This window comes from Myotis nattereri (genome assembly GCF_964212035.1).
Source record: "Myotis nattereri genome assembly, chromosome: 3".
In the NCBI taxonomy this organism is placed as follows: Eukaryota; Metazoa; Chordata; class Mammalia; order Chiroptera; family Vespertilionidae; genus Myotis; species Myotis nattereri.
The window spans coordinates 77,781,168-77,795,848 of NC_138077.1; the positions used below are offsets into that span (position 1 = coordinate 77,781,168).

The window sequence follows — 14,681 nt, forward strand, 5'->3', positions numbered from 1 at the left end:
GGGAGGAAAACTACATCTACACATCTCAAAGTTACCTGGAAGAAACCCTTAGGGAGCTTTTCCTCCAGTGTTAAACTTAAGTTCCTGTCAATCAATTCTAATTCTTTCCTAGATAGTCTAGTTTCAAGTATATGATTTACAATGGAGCTTTCTAGTAATTTCAGTTGATTAATATTCAGAAACCTTTTATTTCCTGAGACTATTCTTTGCAAGGCAATGTGGGAGATGTTAGGAGATACAAAGATTAGATAGGCAATACTTCTAGTAGGGAAGATGATATGCATTCTAGTCAGTGTTACAGAAAGTGACAAAAGCAACAAAAGGTTACCCACCATGCTAAAAGGAATTCAAAGGGATAAGTCACTTGAGAGATGAGCTTTAAATTATTCTATTTGGTAAAGAAGTAGTTGTACTTTTGAAAGTAATTTCAGTGGAGTGGTATGGACAGAATTTGAATATATGGAAAACAGTATTCCAATAATAAACACAAGGTAACAAGAAGTATGAATCTAAGAAAATGCAAATGTACAATTAACAGTGAGTTTGACTAAAGTAAAAGGAGAGGAACAGAAAATGTTGCAAAGATAGAACTAGCTTATGCTAGAGCTTGGGTGTAAGACTTAGTCTAGACTATTCTAAATTTCTTTTAAAAGCAATGGGTAGTCATTGAAAGTTTTTGAGTGAAAGGTTGATGTGATCAAATCTATGGTTTTGCAAATCAGATAGGCAGAATGCATAAAATGGATTACAAGAGAAAGAACTGGTGACAAGGAGTCCAGCAAAGAAGCTATTGTCATCATCCTATAGCCTGAACCAGTACAAAATGAGGGTTTTAGTGAAATAGACATTATGGCACGAGAATCAAAAAGTCTTGATAAGGCATTGAATATATGAGGCAAAAGGCCAGGAGGAGTCAAAGATGATGTCACCATTGAAAAGTCTAGCTGATGGGAGAAACATAAAGAAAATGGGGACTGGAGAAATTATGAGGAGAAAGATGTGGCCATATCAAGTTTTGGGTACCATGAGAATATTCAAATGGAGCTGTTCTGAAGGCAGTTAGAAATTTAGACATTAAGTTTAGAAGAGAAGGCAGGGATGGGGATTTGAAATCATTTGCAGAATAACAGCACTTATTGAAAGGTTAAGATGTGCTGGACACTGTGCTAAGTGCTATCTTATTTACATGTGTTATCTTATTTAAGCCTCACAGCAAACAAGTGAACATTATATCCCACTGAGACCTACAGAAGTGATGTAACTTGCCCAAAGTTTCTAAACTAGTAAAAGGAAGAGCTGGGTTGCAAGCAGGGTATGTCTAAATCTAGAGCAGATCTGTTGATGTGAAAATCATGGGTTAGAGAGTAGCTCTGCTTTTTCACCTAGAATGCTATCTAGTCCGTGGATGGTGCCCATACCTCCCTTCTGTGATGGAAGAGAGGCAGAGTTCACACACCCTCCACTCAAAGATTCAAAGTTTTCTCCTTCCTTCCCTTCCTCCAGTCATCTTATTTCAAATGGGGAGGGAAGGGAAGCACTGTCTGGGGTGATGGTTGGGTAGGTAGAATAAAATTGGATTTGGCTGCCTCCAAAGGAGTCTTCAAAGGGGTTTTAACCCCATGTGTTAGAGTTCACTCTAGAATTTTTAAAGATAACTTTTTACCTTTCATATCTTTGAATCCTCCAGAGCAACAAAAGTGCCACTGTACAACATATAGCTCATGAAAAATACCCAATGGTTGAACTTATAGTGTGCATCCCTGAAATCTGCTGCCATAGATTCACAGATACAGAGAATAAATGGATGGTTGCCCGAGGGGGTGGGGTGGCTGCATGAAAAAGGTGAAGGGGAATGAGAAGTACAAATTTCCAGTTATAAAATAAATAAGTCATGGGGATATAATGGATAGCACAGGGAATATAGTCAATAACATTGTAATAACTAGAGGCCCGGTGCACGAAAATTTGTGCACTTGGGAGGGGGTCCCTCAGCCCGGCCTGTGCCCTCTCACAGTCCGGGACCCCTCGAGGGCTGTCTGACTGACAGCTTAGGCTTGCTTCCCAGGGTATTGGGCCTAAGCTGGCAGTCAGACATCCCTCTGGCAGCCCAGGAGCCCTCAGGGGATGTCTGACTAACAGCTTAGTCGGATATCCTTAGCGTTGCCGCAGAGGCAGGATAGGCTCCCGCCACTGCCGCTGCACTGGCCAGCCATGAGCCAGCTTCTGGCTGAGCGGCGCGTCTCCTGTGGAAGAGCACTGACCACCATGGGGAAGCTCCTGCGTTGAGCATCTGCTCCCTGGTGGTCAGTGCACGTCATAGCGACCAGTTGTTTCCAGTCATTCAGCCATTAGGGTCAATTTACATATTACCCTTTTATTATATAGGATTTTGTATGGTGACAGATGGTTACTAGACTTATCACAGTGATCACATCATAAGTTATATAAATGTTGAATCACTATTGTACACCTGAAGCTACTATTTTATATCAACTATAATTTTTAAAAAATTAACCATCCAAATCAAATTGCATTTGGAAGCAGTTGATTTCAGGAACCTGAGAACAAGCCACAGGAATCCAGGTTCCTCCCATCCCCTCAATGGACTTGAATCCAATTTAAACAGGATAAAGACAGATTTTTGATGCAGTTCATCTTGAATAATCAACTAATACTTAGCAAAACCATCAAAAGACCAAAAATCCCACACTTGTATAGTCCTGTTTGAGAAAAAGGATAAAAACACAAGCGTTTTTGTTTTTTTTTAAAGCACAACCTTTAGCAGTTTGACTAAAAATCCCATGTAATTAAGCTGTCTGTTTTGAAATGAACCTTAACTAGAAACTAGACTCACCCGATAATGTAGCACCAGCCCCAGCCCTAATCCCTGTGGGTGTGTAGCCACATGACAAGCCACCACAGTTCCAATCCCTGCATGTACTAGAGCCTGACCACACCGGTCAGGCAAAGACCAGCTCCTCCCTGTGTGCTGTCTTAGCCTCTGCATTATAAAACCCAACATTTATTGAGCTCTTCCATTTCAGGATCTGTGTACCTTCTTATTTAACCCTCACAATAACCTATCAAGGCAGATACTGTTTATCTCATTTTCTATGTCCATTCTCAGGAAATTTCTGGCTTATGTAGAGGTTAATGTCAATCACTTATGCATGCATCCTTCCTTACTGATTCTAACCAAAAGAGTAGGAATGCAATGAACCGAAAAGCAGTCAGGGATCAAAGTTTTCATATACTTTATGGAGGCTAATCACACCAGCTATAGGGTCCCTGAAAGTGCTGGATTAGAGAAAGTAATTTGGAATTGAAGCCAAAACAAACAAGCCTTCCTATACCATCCTGCCAAAGCTGAACCTTCAGACCAGCCACTGAAGTGTACTGGCTCTGCAGGTAGACTCTTCAACACATCTCCGGCCAGCAGGGTGTGATGGATGGGGCCCGACTCACACGACCAGTCATCAGCAGGAGAGAGTGCTGGGAAGCACAGGAGAGAAATGGCTTCTAGAAAGCAGGCACTGTGCGGGTCTGTCTGCTTGACAGAGCCCACTGTCTCCCTCTAACAATCTGCCTGGGAGAGCAAGATCCTACTTCTGGATCTTAAACATAGCTTCACACATATTTCTCAAATGTAACTATCCCACTGGCATCATTTAGAAAATCTCAAAAAATTGCAGTGATCGGGCCACACCCCAGACCAACAAGATCAGAATCTGTAGAGCACAAGTATTTTTGAACATTCTCCAGACAATTGCAATGTGTGGCCTAGGCTGAGAACCACAGCTTCATAGGCTTGGTAACCTATCCCCTCGTTATGCCTCCAGTCATAAGTAGCACTTTTTGAGTGGCTACTTTTAGCTGAGCTATTGACAAAATCCTCATCGTAACTCAAGAGGCAGAAATGATAGCATTCACAGATGGGAAGAGTGGGGCTCAGAAAAGCTAAGTGACAGGCCTGGGATTGCAAATTTAGTATTGTCTCCTGAGCTGGATACTTAACCCCTGTACACTTTTTTGTTGCTTTTTGTGGATGCCCTAATCCCAGCAATCTCTCCAATCAGATCATACAATTTCTCTTTTTGTAGGGAGGAGCAAGTGAGATTTGGAGAAACTGGAAGAGTTCATTCCAATACTCCCTTATTAAAGAATACACTCCTTCTGTGGAAGTTAAGGAAGAATTCTAGATTCTACTAGCGATTTTGGAAAATGTGTGGTAGGGAGTAATAATCAATAGTCAGAGTTGGTTAAAATTGTCAAGCAGCTAACACCAAACAGCACAATCTTTTAACAGAATTGCTTTATAGTTTTCAATAGCCATTCTTGGTATCTTGAGACTGAAAATAAGAAAACTGGATAGCACATATGATAAGGCTAAGAATCCTGAAGAAAGAGGCCAATGGAGATTATGGGGATAAAAGAATCAAAGTCCCTTGTGAACTACTGATGACTTTACAAGCTCAGCCAAGAAAACCACGAACAGAAGCCTAGAAGACTGGGAGGGGCTGAAAGGCTGCAGGAGAGGTAAGGTAAAGTTCACATTCTGAGGCACAGAGTCAGAGGAGGAAAGGTCATGCATTAATTATAACTCCCATACTTTAAAAGGCAGAGACAAAACAAGAATTAATCTTTCCTTATTTAATATTTTTAAACTCAGCAAAAATAAACATATAAATTGAATCTCGCTTTATACAAGCTTGCTGAAAGTATGTACTGGTAAATGTTAATGTCAAATAATGAGTTAATTTTTCTAGAAGAAATTTTAGCACTGAAGAGGGTTTACTAGTAAGTAATGTTTATGGTAACTTCTACATAGCAATCATTCTAATTCTTTTTGCAAGTTAGAATTTTCACATAGTGAATTTGCAGGACATTGACATGTCATTTGATCTAAGGGAAAAATGTGTGGTAGGGAGTATCTCATGACAATAGTGTATTGCAGGGGTCCTCAAACTACGGCCCGTGGGCCACACGCGGCCCGCCAAAAACATTTATCCGGCCCGCCGGGTGTTTTTGCCACCTCTGTGTGCATAGGAATTTGTTCATAGTTTTTTTTACACTATAGTCCGTCCCTCCAATGGTCTGAGGGACAGTGAACTGGCCCCCTGTTTAAAAAGTTTGAGGACCCCTGGTGTATTGGAACAGTTGATGAGCAACAGACAACAGAATTCCTGTCCACAGATGTGCTTCCTTGTTTTAATTCTTTCTTTCCAAGCTATGAATCATTATTCCCGAATGAGTAGAAAGCTGAAAGGAGGACAAGACTCCACCCATCTGTGCCAGGACAAAGCTGCATCCAGCTTGTGAAATAATCTGCATCTTCAGAACTGCACCTATTACCTGTTCCTTTTGCTGCTAGGAAACTCCGGGAAGTGTTGCAACTGGCAAATCAGGTTAATTCATTTCCGATGAATTGCAACACGGTTACATTTTAAAATGCTTTCACATTATGTACTTTATAGTCAACTGAAGATGACTGGATCTATGTTATAAGTTTTAACTGCCAGTCTACAATGTGATGTCATCTTTGGGATAGGAAAACAAACTCTAAATTGATTTGTTGTATGATCATATCATTCTTCTCACTTGTGTGACTAAATCAGGTCACCTATAAGTGACTTATCAAGTCTATCCTCCCCCAACAAACACACACACCACACATACAGTAATATTTAGAGCAGGTAAAACTTTAACACATTACTATTAAATTCTTGAGACTCTGGTGTATCATGACATGGATAGCAAGTACAGAGTTAACTGAACAAATACATTTTTCTAAAATAATGCCATTTTATTGTTTTAACTTTTACTATTTTTATGTCTATCCCTAAGACATTTTGAAATGAGTCTTTTGCTAAAAAGCATATAGAACATATTCACATCATTTAGTTATGAGGTTAGAAACCATAAAAATTAAGACTTTAAAACAGGTTTCTTAAGTTGCCATAAAGCTCATGTTCTGAAAAATCTGAAAATTAATTTTTTACTTTGGGGGTTACTTTCAAAGATTAGATGAAAAGAGACTAATAGGACTTTACTTGCCACTCATTTTATGTACTGGTTTAACTTTAAAAAGTAGCCAAATATCAGTAATTCATATGATTCTACCTCTTTGGAATCATGGGGCAGCTGAAAAACTGTAGTTTTCATATCAAATGAAACAACATGGCCCTATGTATTCCACAGAAAAAAGTCCTCACAAGAGAGGATGACCTCAGCTACTCTGCAATGTGCTTCAAGTATCAACTACAACACCCATTTAGCACCAAGGCTTATGGTGCTAGCTTTCCATATTACAGGATGCTACTGGTGAGGCTGTGACACAGAAGGCCAGTTCTGACTGGGTTTCTGGACTACAATGACAGTCACAGATAACTTTGGAGTGACAAGAAGCAGGGACCACTGTTTAAATTAATTCCCAACACAAAAATGCCCTGTTGTTCAACAATTTAAAAATCCTATTCCCAAAAGTGTTGTTTGCTCATTTAGCTTTTCTCCTGTCTATAGGACTGGAGGGCAATGACACTTCAAGAGTTAGGAAGAGAGAGAAAAGTGAGCAGCAAGCCATTTCATAGGCAATAGTCAGCTGCAGAGTAATACTGGCTTTGCTGGAAATCCAAAGCTGACTCAAGTATTTCTTTAATGTACAACACAAATCCACAGCCATTAAGTGAACTTAAGAAAAACTAGCCACATTAAGTATGATAGAGATCACAATACTACTTTGAAAACATGTTTTAAAACTGTGAAACATTTGACACAGAGTCTCTCATTTTCTAGTGAGTGTTGAGGTTCCCATAGTTTTTTGAAGATAAAACAGAGAGCCAAACACTGGGCATAAAAATAGGCCTATAAAGAAAAAAAACATTTTCCACAGAAATGCTCATTTAGAATCTTGTACTTCTTTATCCTAACATATTGAGATTTAAATCAACTGAGTCTCTTCTCATTTTTAAGTTTATTTTGTATAAAAGACAGATTTAGGATATTGTAAGAAATCACTAAGTTACATTTTTAAAAAAATCTGTCAAGTGTTATAGTAATGAAATAAATAAATAAGATTTTTAAAAGTTCAATGTTTATAGACATATTTATCAAAAAATGACTGAATTAGAAGACATTAAATAATGCTGATACACACCAGAAAGGGACTTAGGCAAGGAAAGGCACATCATTTCACCACAAGAAATAAAGACCATGTTTGGAAGTTAATGACCAGCTGGTTGTGGTAGTTTTCCTAACTCCAGAGGGTCTTTATGGTGGAACGTTCTTTATGGTACTTAGTTGAAATAAAGAGATAGCAGTTGAAGAATTTTACTCTGTGAACCCAAAGTGGTATTAAAAAGAAAGCACTCTTGTAATATGTCTGGTGTATTAAAGGGGAAGGAGCAAAAATCCCCTTTAATATTTGGTGGTACTGAAAATCCTATGACACTCTAAGATTTAAAAAAAAAAAAAAAAAGTAAAATAAGGTTAATCTTCTTATCTGGCTGAATTGGAATTCCTGTAGTTCCAAAGTTAAAATTTCAAGTACGTAAGATTATTTTTCACCTCTTTTCTTATAGACAGACATGGTATAGATCAACAGCTGCCATATTTCATCTTAATGAAAGTTATATGCCAATATTTTGGAAAAAGGATCTTAGATAACTTCCCTATGCTATGTAGCTTAAGTTTTTGAAAACAGCATTAATAACTCTGGCTGACTAGCTAACTATAACAGCAAAGTGAACATAAGTTTTGACAATGATGAGGTTTCCCAATGAAAATAAAAATTTCCAGTTGAGTGAATATAATTACTTTACTGAAAAGTCTAACAGACATCAGCAGAACTTGTTCTGGGTCAATTTCCCACTATCAGTTATCTTTCAAAATTTGTGCCAAGTATCTACCCATTTCCTTCTGTCTAGACTCTGACCCTAGACATGTTTGTTTGAAATATGGAATCACTCAGAGTAATGCATATAAATTTTAGTTGTATTAAAAAACAACTGTGTGAATAAATAAAGTGGATTTTCAAGATAGAGTGATACATCTGCAAAAAAAATAGTTAAATTCAAAAAAATTGGGGGAGGGAAAATATTACTCTTTAAAAATAATAAAAATGGCAATTGTATAGCATCTAGCTTCCCACTCATGCCACACGATATGCCTTCATTAAGGTGTACTCTTTCTGGTTGGTGTGAGCTGCCCAGATGAAGAGAGCAGAAGCCATGAATTGTAAGGGAGCTGAGACGCAAGCCAGGCAGAAGGACCATCCAAATTCACCGGACACATTCTCAGGCAGCTTTAGTTTCTGGTGGAGTAGCTCAATCCCAGCAACATAGCAACTCACTGAGCCCAGTGTGCACAGACCTTGGAGGAAAATGTAGAAAACAAAACATTGCTAGGTAAGAGCACCATTAAGAGCTTTTCAGGCAATGTGACAGAGCAGTAATATATGAATGTTTAGAATTATAACTCTTTGGTCTCTAGGGAGACAGAAAGAAGATAAAATGCTAAATCTGATGACAAGACCTACCTGCAAGGAGATGAAGAATGCCTGTGGCAATGGCGGGGTACAAACTTCGGCAGATACAAGCACAAAGCCCAATCAAAGCACCAAAGCACATCAAACCTAGACTAACAAAAGGTAAAAGGAACTGGCAACGCCAAAGATCTGGAAGAAAAGAAGAGAGGAAAAACATGTTACCATAATTCCAGACAGTTTTCCCACAATGGAAATTTCTTTCCTATTCTATGTAGATCTTTTCTCAAAAATGAGAAAGGAATATTGAGATTTGTTTTGTAAAGCACACTGTTCAAAAAAAAATGCTCACTTTGTCCTGATAAATGTAAAAGTAAAAAGACACTAAAAGTTAACAACTACTGACCTCAGCGGGACAGGTCTTACTAAGTGCCAGGCACTGTTCCATAGATGCTCTGTGTACTAACCCTCCCAACATCCCTACAAACTAGTAGAGCCAGCATTTGAGGCAAAACATTCTGGCTCTACATATAAGCAAATATAAGTCTTCAGAGGATGTATGGCAGTTATAACAAGTCAATAAATGTTGATGATAAGAAAAAAACAAACAAAAAACTGTTGAAAGAGTATAAAGTGCAAAGTAGAGGATCTGGTATATACCAGGACTCAATAAAATGGGAGATCTGTTGTTGTTTGTTTTTTAAAATCCTCACCCAAGGTATTTTTTCCACTAATTTTTAGAGAGAGTAAAAGGGAGGGAAGGGGGAGGTGGAGAGAGTAACATTGATGTCAGAGAGACATATCAACTGAGAGAAACATCAATGTGAGAGAGACACATCGAATGGTTGCCTCCTGCCCTTGCCCCCACGAGGGCCAGTGATCGAACCTGCAACCAAGGTACATGCCTTAACTGGAAATCAAACCCATGACCCTTCAGTCCTCTGGCAGATGCTCCAACCACTGAGCAAAACTGGTCAGGGTGATAAATGGCAGTTTTAATTATCATAAATTCCTTCAACCACATGGGAAGAAAGCTGGTGACTTTACAAAGCATCCTATTCCATTTTTAAATTATTTTAATTAACAGCAATGTATTAATATCAACACCAAACCACATCTACCTTCTAATGCTAGCTTTACTTCTAGAACTACATAAAAGTTTTTCTCTTTCCTTCAAACTGTTAAAATGAATAAAATAAACTTCTTCCTATGCATTTGCCAGGCAAAATTAAGTACTTGCCATTTTATTAAATGTTTCCTCTCATGACATGGTCATTCTTCTAGGCAAGCTCTAATAAGTCTTTATAGATTGGAAACTAGGTTCAAATCTAAAGACAGTAGTCCCTGGGTAGTCTGACCCTCAAGGAATAAAGACTCCTAATAAATACTTTCATTTATTTTTGACATCTACAGTTCTGTTACTATCACCTAAGACTGGATTAACACTTGGGGCAGGCCTGCCATTCAACTGACTCATATAGAACTTACAGTCAACTGTGTTCACACATCCCTAACTGAACTCAGGTAGCTGATGTGTTTAACTCAAATACAGGAATTTATTACTTATCCCTCTTTAAATTTAAATTTCCTCTTTAAATGGGCTCACTAAAAATACCTTTTGAAGGGTCTGGATTCTGTCATCCAATGTGTTATTTTTCCTCTCTCAACTTCCTATTTGCAATTTAGTAAGTGTGCACCTAACTTCTAAAATATGTTATGAACAGAGCAGAGTGTGTCACTGTTAGAAATCTTATTTCAAGTTGACACAATATAATAATTCATCTTGTTCCAAAATCAGAGTTCATAAAAAGGCAAACTTATTTCCTATTTTTCCCTAATTGTCCTGCTGATATCAAAGTACTCACAGGTTCGAAGCAGATCAATCCCAGTATTGTGGTCTCCAGGCTCAACAAATTTCGCCATAAACTGCTCATTTAGCGTGAAACTCGTGCATCTTGTGACCACATCAAATGATTCTGGAACAAGAATAACAATGATTGCTTGCTGTTTTAAAACTAAGCATTTAACAAAAAATCTCTTTCAAGTAACTATTCTCTGAAATAAAAAGTGATAGAGATGTTTGCAGAGGAGACAGCAACATCTTTAGCTCTGACATGTAGGATCAATGCCCAATAGATACCAGTAGTTCTCAGTGGCAGGCTTAAGACCTGGGCACAAGAAAGAGGGGGAAAAGTAGGAGCAGTAAAATCAATGAGAATAGATACGTAAGAAGACTAGGAAGGCGGAGGAGCAGGGGACAAAAACAAATAGGAACTTTGATCTTCTTCCCTCCCTTCCTCCACCAGCCGTCTTCCCCATTTCCGGTAATGACAATTCTACCCTTCCAGCTCCTCAGCCTAGAAAGTTTAGTCATTCTTGTCCACATGCATTCCACCAGGAACTCCTAGAGGCTCTACCTTCAAAACATATCTAGAATCCAGCCAATGCTCAGTACTGCCACCCTGGTCTGAGTCACAATCATCTCTCACCTGAATTAGTGCATAAGCCTAATTAGTCTCCTGGCTTCCACCTTTGCCTGACACCTGTATTCAACACAGCAGCCTAAGTGAGCAGATCTCTCTCCTCTGCTCAAAGCTCTCCCATGACTCCATCACATAAAAGCCCAAGTCCCCTTCATGGCTAGAGAATCCTGCATGATTTGCCCTACTCCCACCCCAAGAGTACTGTCTCTGATAGAACACCCGCTCTCCCTCTCCCTCCATTCCAGTCAAGTGGTTCCTCACTGGTCCGTGACTACTTTAGGCATCCTCCCAACGTAGGGCTTTTCAGTAGTCGTTCCTTCCAACCTAAATGATCTGTCTCCACAATGACCTATTTGGCCAACACCTTCATCTACATCAAGTCTTTACTCAAGTGGTGTCTTTTGTTGGAGCCTATACTACTTGAATATTGTAACTTATCCCATCAACATCATGTTTTTCCAACTCTCCTTTATTTTGCTATATTTTAGCATGTCATTTTCTAACATTTTATATAATTATTTATTGCTTATACTGTTATACCTATGTTTATTGCCTGTCACACCTTATTAGAATGTAAGTAGTTTCTCCAGAGTAAGAATTTTTATTTTTATTTTTCCTGATGTACTCCCAGCTTCTAGGCCAGGGGTGGGCAAACTTTTTGACTCAAGGGCCACAATGGGTTCTTAAACTGGACCGGAGGGCCGGAACAAAAGCATGGATGGAGTGTTTGTGTGAACTAATATAAATTCAAAGTAAACATCATTACATAAAAGGGCACGGTCTTTTTTTTTTTAGTTTTATTCATTTCAAACAGGCCGGATCTGGCCCGGGGGCCGTAGTTTGCCCACGGCTGTTCTAGGCCCTGGAATACGGAGACAGATAATAAGTATTTGTTGAATGAAGGATAAATAGTTGCTAAATTCAAATATCAAGTACTCCTATGCTCTAATAGTTAAATGTTTTACAATAAACTTTAACCTACTTCCCCTCTTACAAACTACTTTTTTTTTTTCCATATAAAATCACAACATCCATCTTCTGATGTATGGCAACTCAAGCCTGCTGTGCTGGGATCTGAATACAGTGATTCCCACCAACAGGCCAACAGAAGTAGTCATAAATTAAAAAAAAAAAAACAACACAAAATGTAAAGCTGTTCCTTACAAAAAGCTCTAAAGTTTCCATTTTAATAACTGGAAATTAAAATTTTTAAATGTTAAGAATGCTTGCAAAATAAACGTGAGAGACAATTTCTTAGGTTATTTTTCTTCTGTACATCTTTAATCTATAAGCTCTATCAAGATTGTTGTAAAACAGTCCTGACTGGTGTGGTTCAGTTGGTTGGGCGTTGTCCGAGGCAATGAAGTGCTGCTGGTTCAGTTCCTGGTCAGAGCACATGACCAGGTTTTGGGCTTGATCCCTGGTAGGGGACGTGCAGGAGGCAGCTGATTGATGTTCTGCTCTCATGTTGATGATTCTCGCTCTCCCGTCCCCTCTCATTAAATATCAATAAAAAAATATTTTTTTTTTTAAAAAAAAGGTTGTTGTAAAACAGTCTCAAATATGCACAGATATAAATGTAGAGTTGGTCAAATTATACTCTCTAAGATTTAGAGGGCAAATGATAATACCTACTAACACAGCTAACATATAAAAGAACTATCAATTCATATTTGTTGATCTGATTTTGGATACTAGTCTAGTCCTTTTTACCAGTCCTTTTTTCTGTGTGAGATGAATAAAAAGGCTTTTAATAAACAGGTATATAAGTACAAAGATTTAAAATGTCTTTCTCAGGATAAGGACAGTCACTCACCCAACCAATATTTATGAGTACAATGGTAACTCATGAAAGGCGGGGGTAGAAGGTGGTATGGAGAGAAAAACACAGATTTATTTCTTTGAGGAAAGAACTCCCAAAGCAGTTATACATAATTGCGTCATCATCATACCACCTGGTTCCTATTTGAACAGGTAAAGGAGGCAGAAGTTAAAACGAGGAATACCTGTCCTTTCTTGGCTATTCCAATACATGTTTTGGGGTATACTGACACACCGTCTCCACAATCCCATTGTGCCATTATATCGAAAAAGCACATCACTGTACGTCTTCTCATCTGCTTCATCACTAGCAAAGTCGCTCCAGAGGCTTTTGTTCAAGTCACTGGAATTTTCTTGAACTGGACTTCGATATTCATACCAGAAGTCTGTGCCAATTGAGGCTGCCATGTAGATGGTGGAAATGAGGCTCAGCACACAAGCGATTACAAATGCTGTAGCGAAACGGTTATCCATTCTGGCATTCACACTGCTCTGTATAAAAATGGAAGAAACGTTAGACTCAACCAAGGACAAATAAAGATCATTTTGAAAGAAATTATCTCAAAATCGCCCTTTATTTCCCATCCTTTGGCTATTTAAAGCAATGTCTACTCATGAAGTTTTTTTTTTTTTTTAAAGCATGTTTTAAATTAAGTTCAAAACAACAGTCAGCATGAAAGTACTTATTGAAAGTTCACATACCCAGGACGCTATGGAGACAGAGGTCTTGTTCTCTAGTCTCTCACCTGCACACTAAAACAGACAACACTGAAAAGGACGTACACGTTACAGCGGCGGACAGCACACACCCCCGGGCAGCAGGGCACCCTGCGCCAAGCTGCAATCACAGACTGAAGCGTCCCGGGTCGGAGTGCGGCGGGGAAAGGGGCAGAGGAAAAGGAAGCAGAGGAAGGAAATCCGCTCCTCCCCGTTCCCTCCCAAGAGGGACACCTAAAAGCCACGTTTAGAACCAGGAACACGGCGTGGAAGATGTCTGCGAACCCACACAGAAAGGCTGTTTTCGGTGCAGAGGACGGCAAGGAGGACACAACCACGCCGAATGCTGGATCTCCACCTGCCCTGACCCAGGAACGCGAAGCCAGGCTCCCTCGCCCGGCCCGTTCCTCGCGCCCACTGCTCTCCCCGGTCCCGACACTCGGGCACCTCCCTCCTCATCGGCAAACTCAGTGAACTCTCCGCCGCCGCAGGGAAAAGTATGCACTAGGCAACAGGAAGGCGTGGACGCGGGCTCCGCGGCGGCGGTCGGCGGCCGCAGTGAAGTGAGTCCAGGCGGATCCGGCTGAGCTGAAGGCTGCCCGCAGCCACCGCGGCCCCGACGCACCGTACAGAGCAGCTCGGACACGGGCTCGCGGTCGGCCGGGGCCGCGCCAGGAGGCTGGGGTGACTCGGGGCAATCAGGGCAATGACAGTCATGCATGGCAACCCCAGGAGGCGGGTTGGGGTCTATTCCCTTGAACCCTCTGTTATCCTCGTGCTCGCAAATGACCTTAAAATGAGGTCCCGGCCCCGGGAGGAGCTCCTCCCAGGCCGGACGCTTGGCGCCGGCCCCTCGCGGGGCGCCCCTGGGGGCCGGGGGAGGTCGACGCGGGCCGGGTAGGGACGGGGAAGCCCTGCGCGGACCCGGCCAGGGGCCCCGGGTACCCGACCAGGCCCCTCCCCAGACCCTCGGCCGAGGGACCACCCCGCCCAGCTTCGCCGCTCAGAACCCGCCCACCCCAGCGGCGCCAGGGAGGGGACCCTCCCTAAACCGCTGGCAACGTCGCACGGCTACGCGACCCCCGCCCGGCGACGCCGGCCCCGCTCTCTCACCGCCCATCCTCCTGCTCCGCCAGCTTCACCCTTCAGCTCGGACCACAGCGCCCTACTCTCCCCGCGCC

General features: G+C 40.9%; 1 protein-coding gene across 2 annotated transcripts; it reads right to left on the reverse strand.

The window, feature by feature from the left end:
* Window positions 1-5,787: 5,787 nt before the first annotated feature.
* On the reverse strand, window positions 5,788-14,681 carry CLDND1 (claudin domain containing 1). 2 transcript variants are annotated; one of them, XM_081086635.1, is made up of 5 exons: window positions 14,614-14,681; window positions 12,969-13,275; window positions 10,345-10,455; window positions 8,534-8,671; window positions 5,788-8,367 (listed from the first exon to the last, which is right to left on the reverse strand). In XM_081086635.1, exons 2-5 carry the CDS (start codon window positions 13,255-13,257, stop codon window positions 8,147-8,149), a joined length of 759 nt encoding a protein of 252 aa, XP_080942761.1. In that variant the 5' UTR covers window positions 13,258-13,275; window positions 14,614-14,681; the 3' UTR covers window positions 5,788-8,146. The 2 variants fall into 2 exon arrangements, with proteins under 2 accessions (XP_080942761.1, XP_080942762.1); XM_081086636.1 differs by lacking the exon at window positions 14,614-14,681 and adding an exon at window positions 13,486-13,969.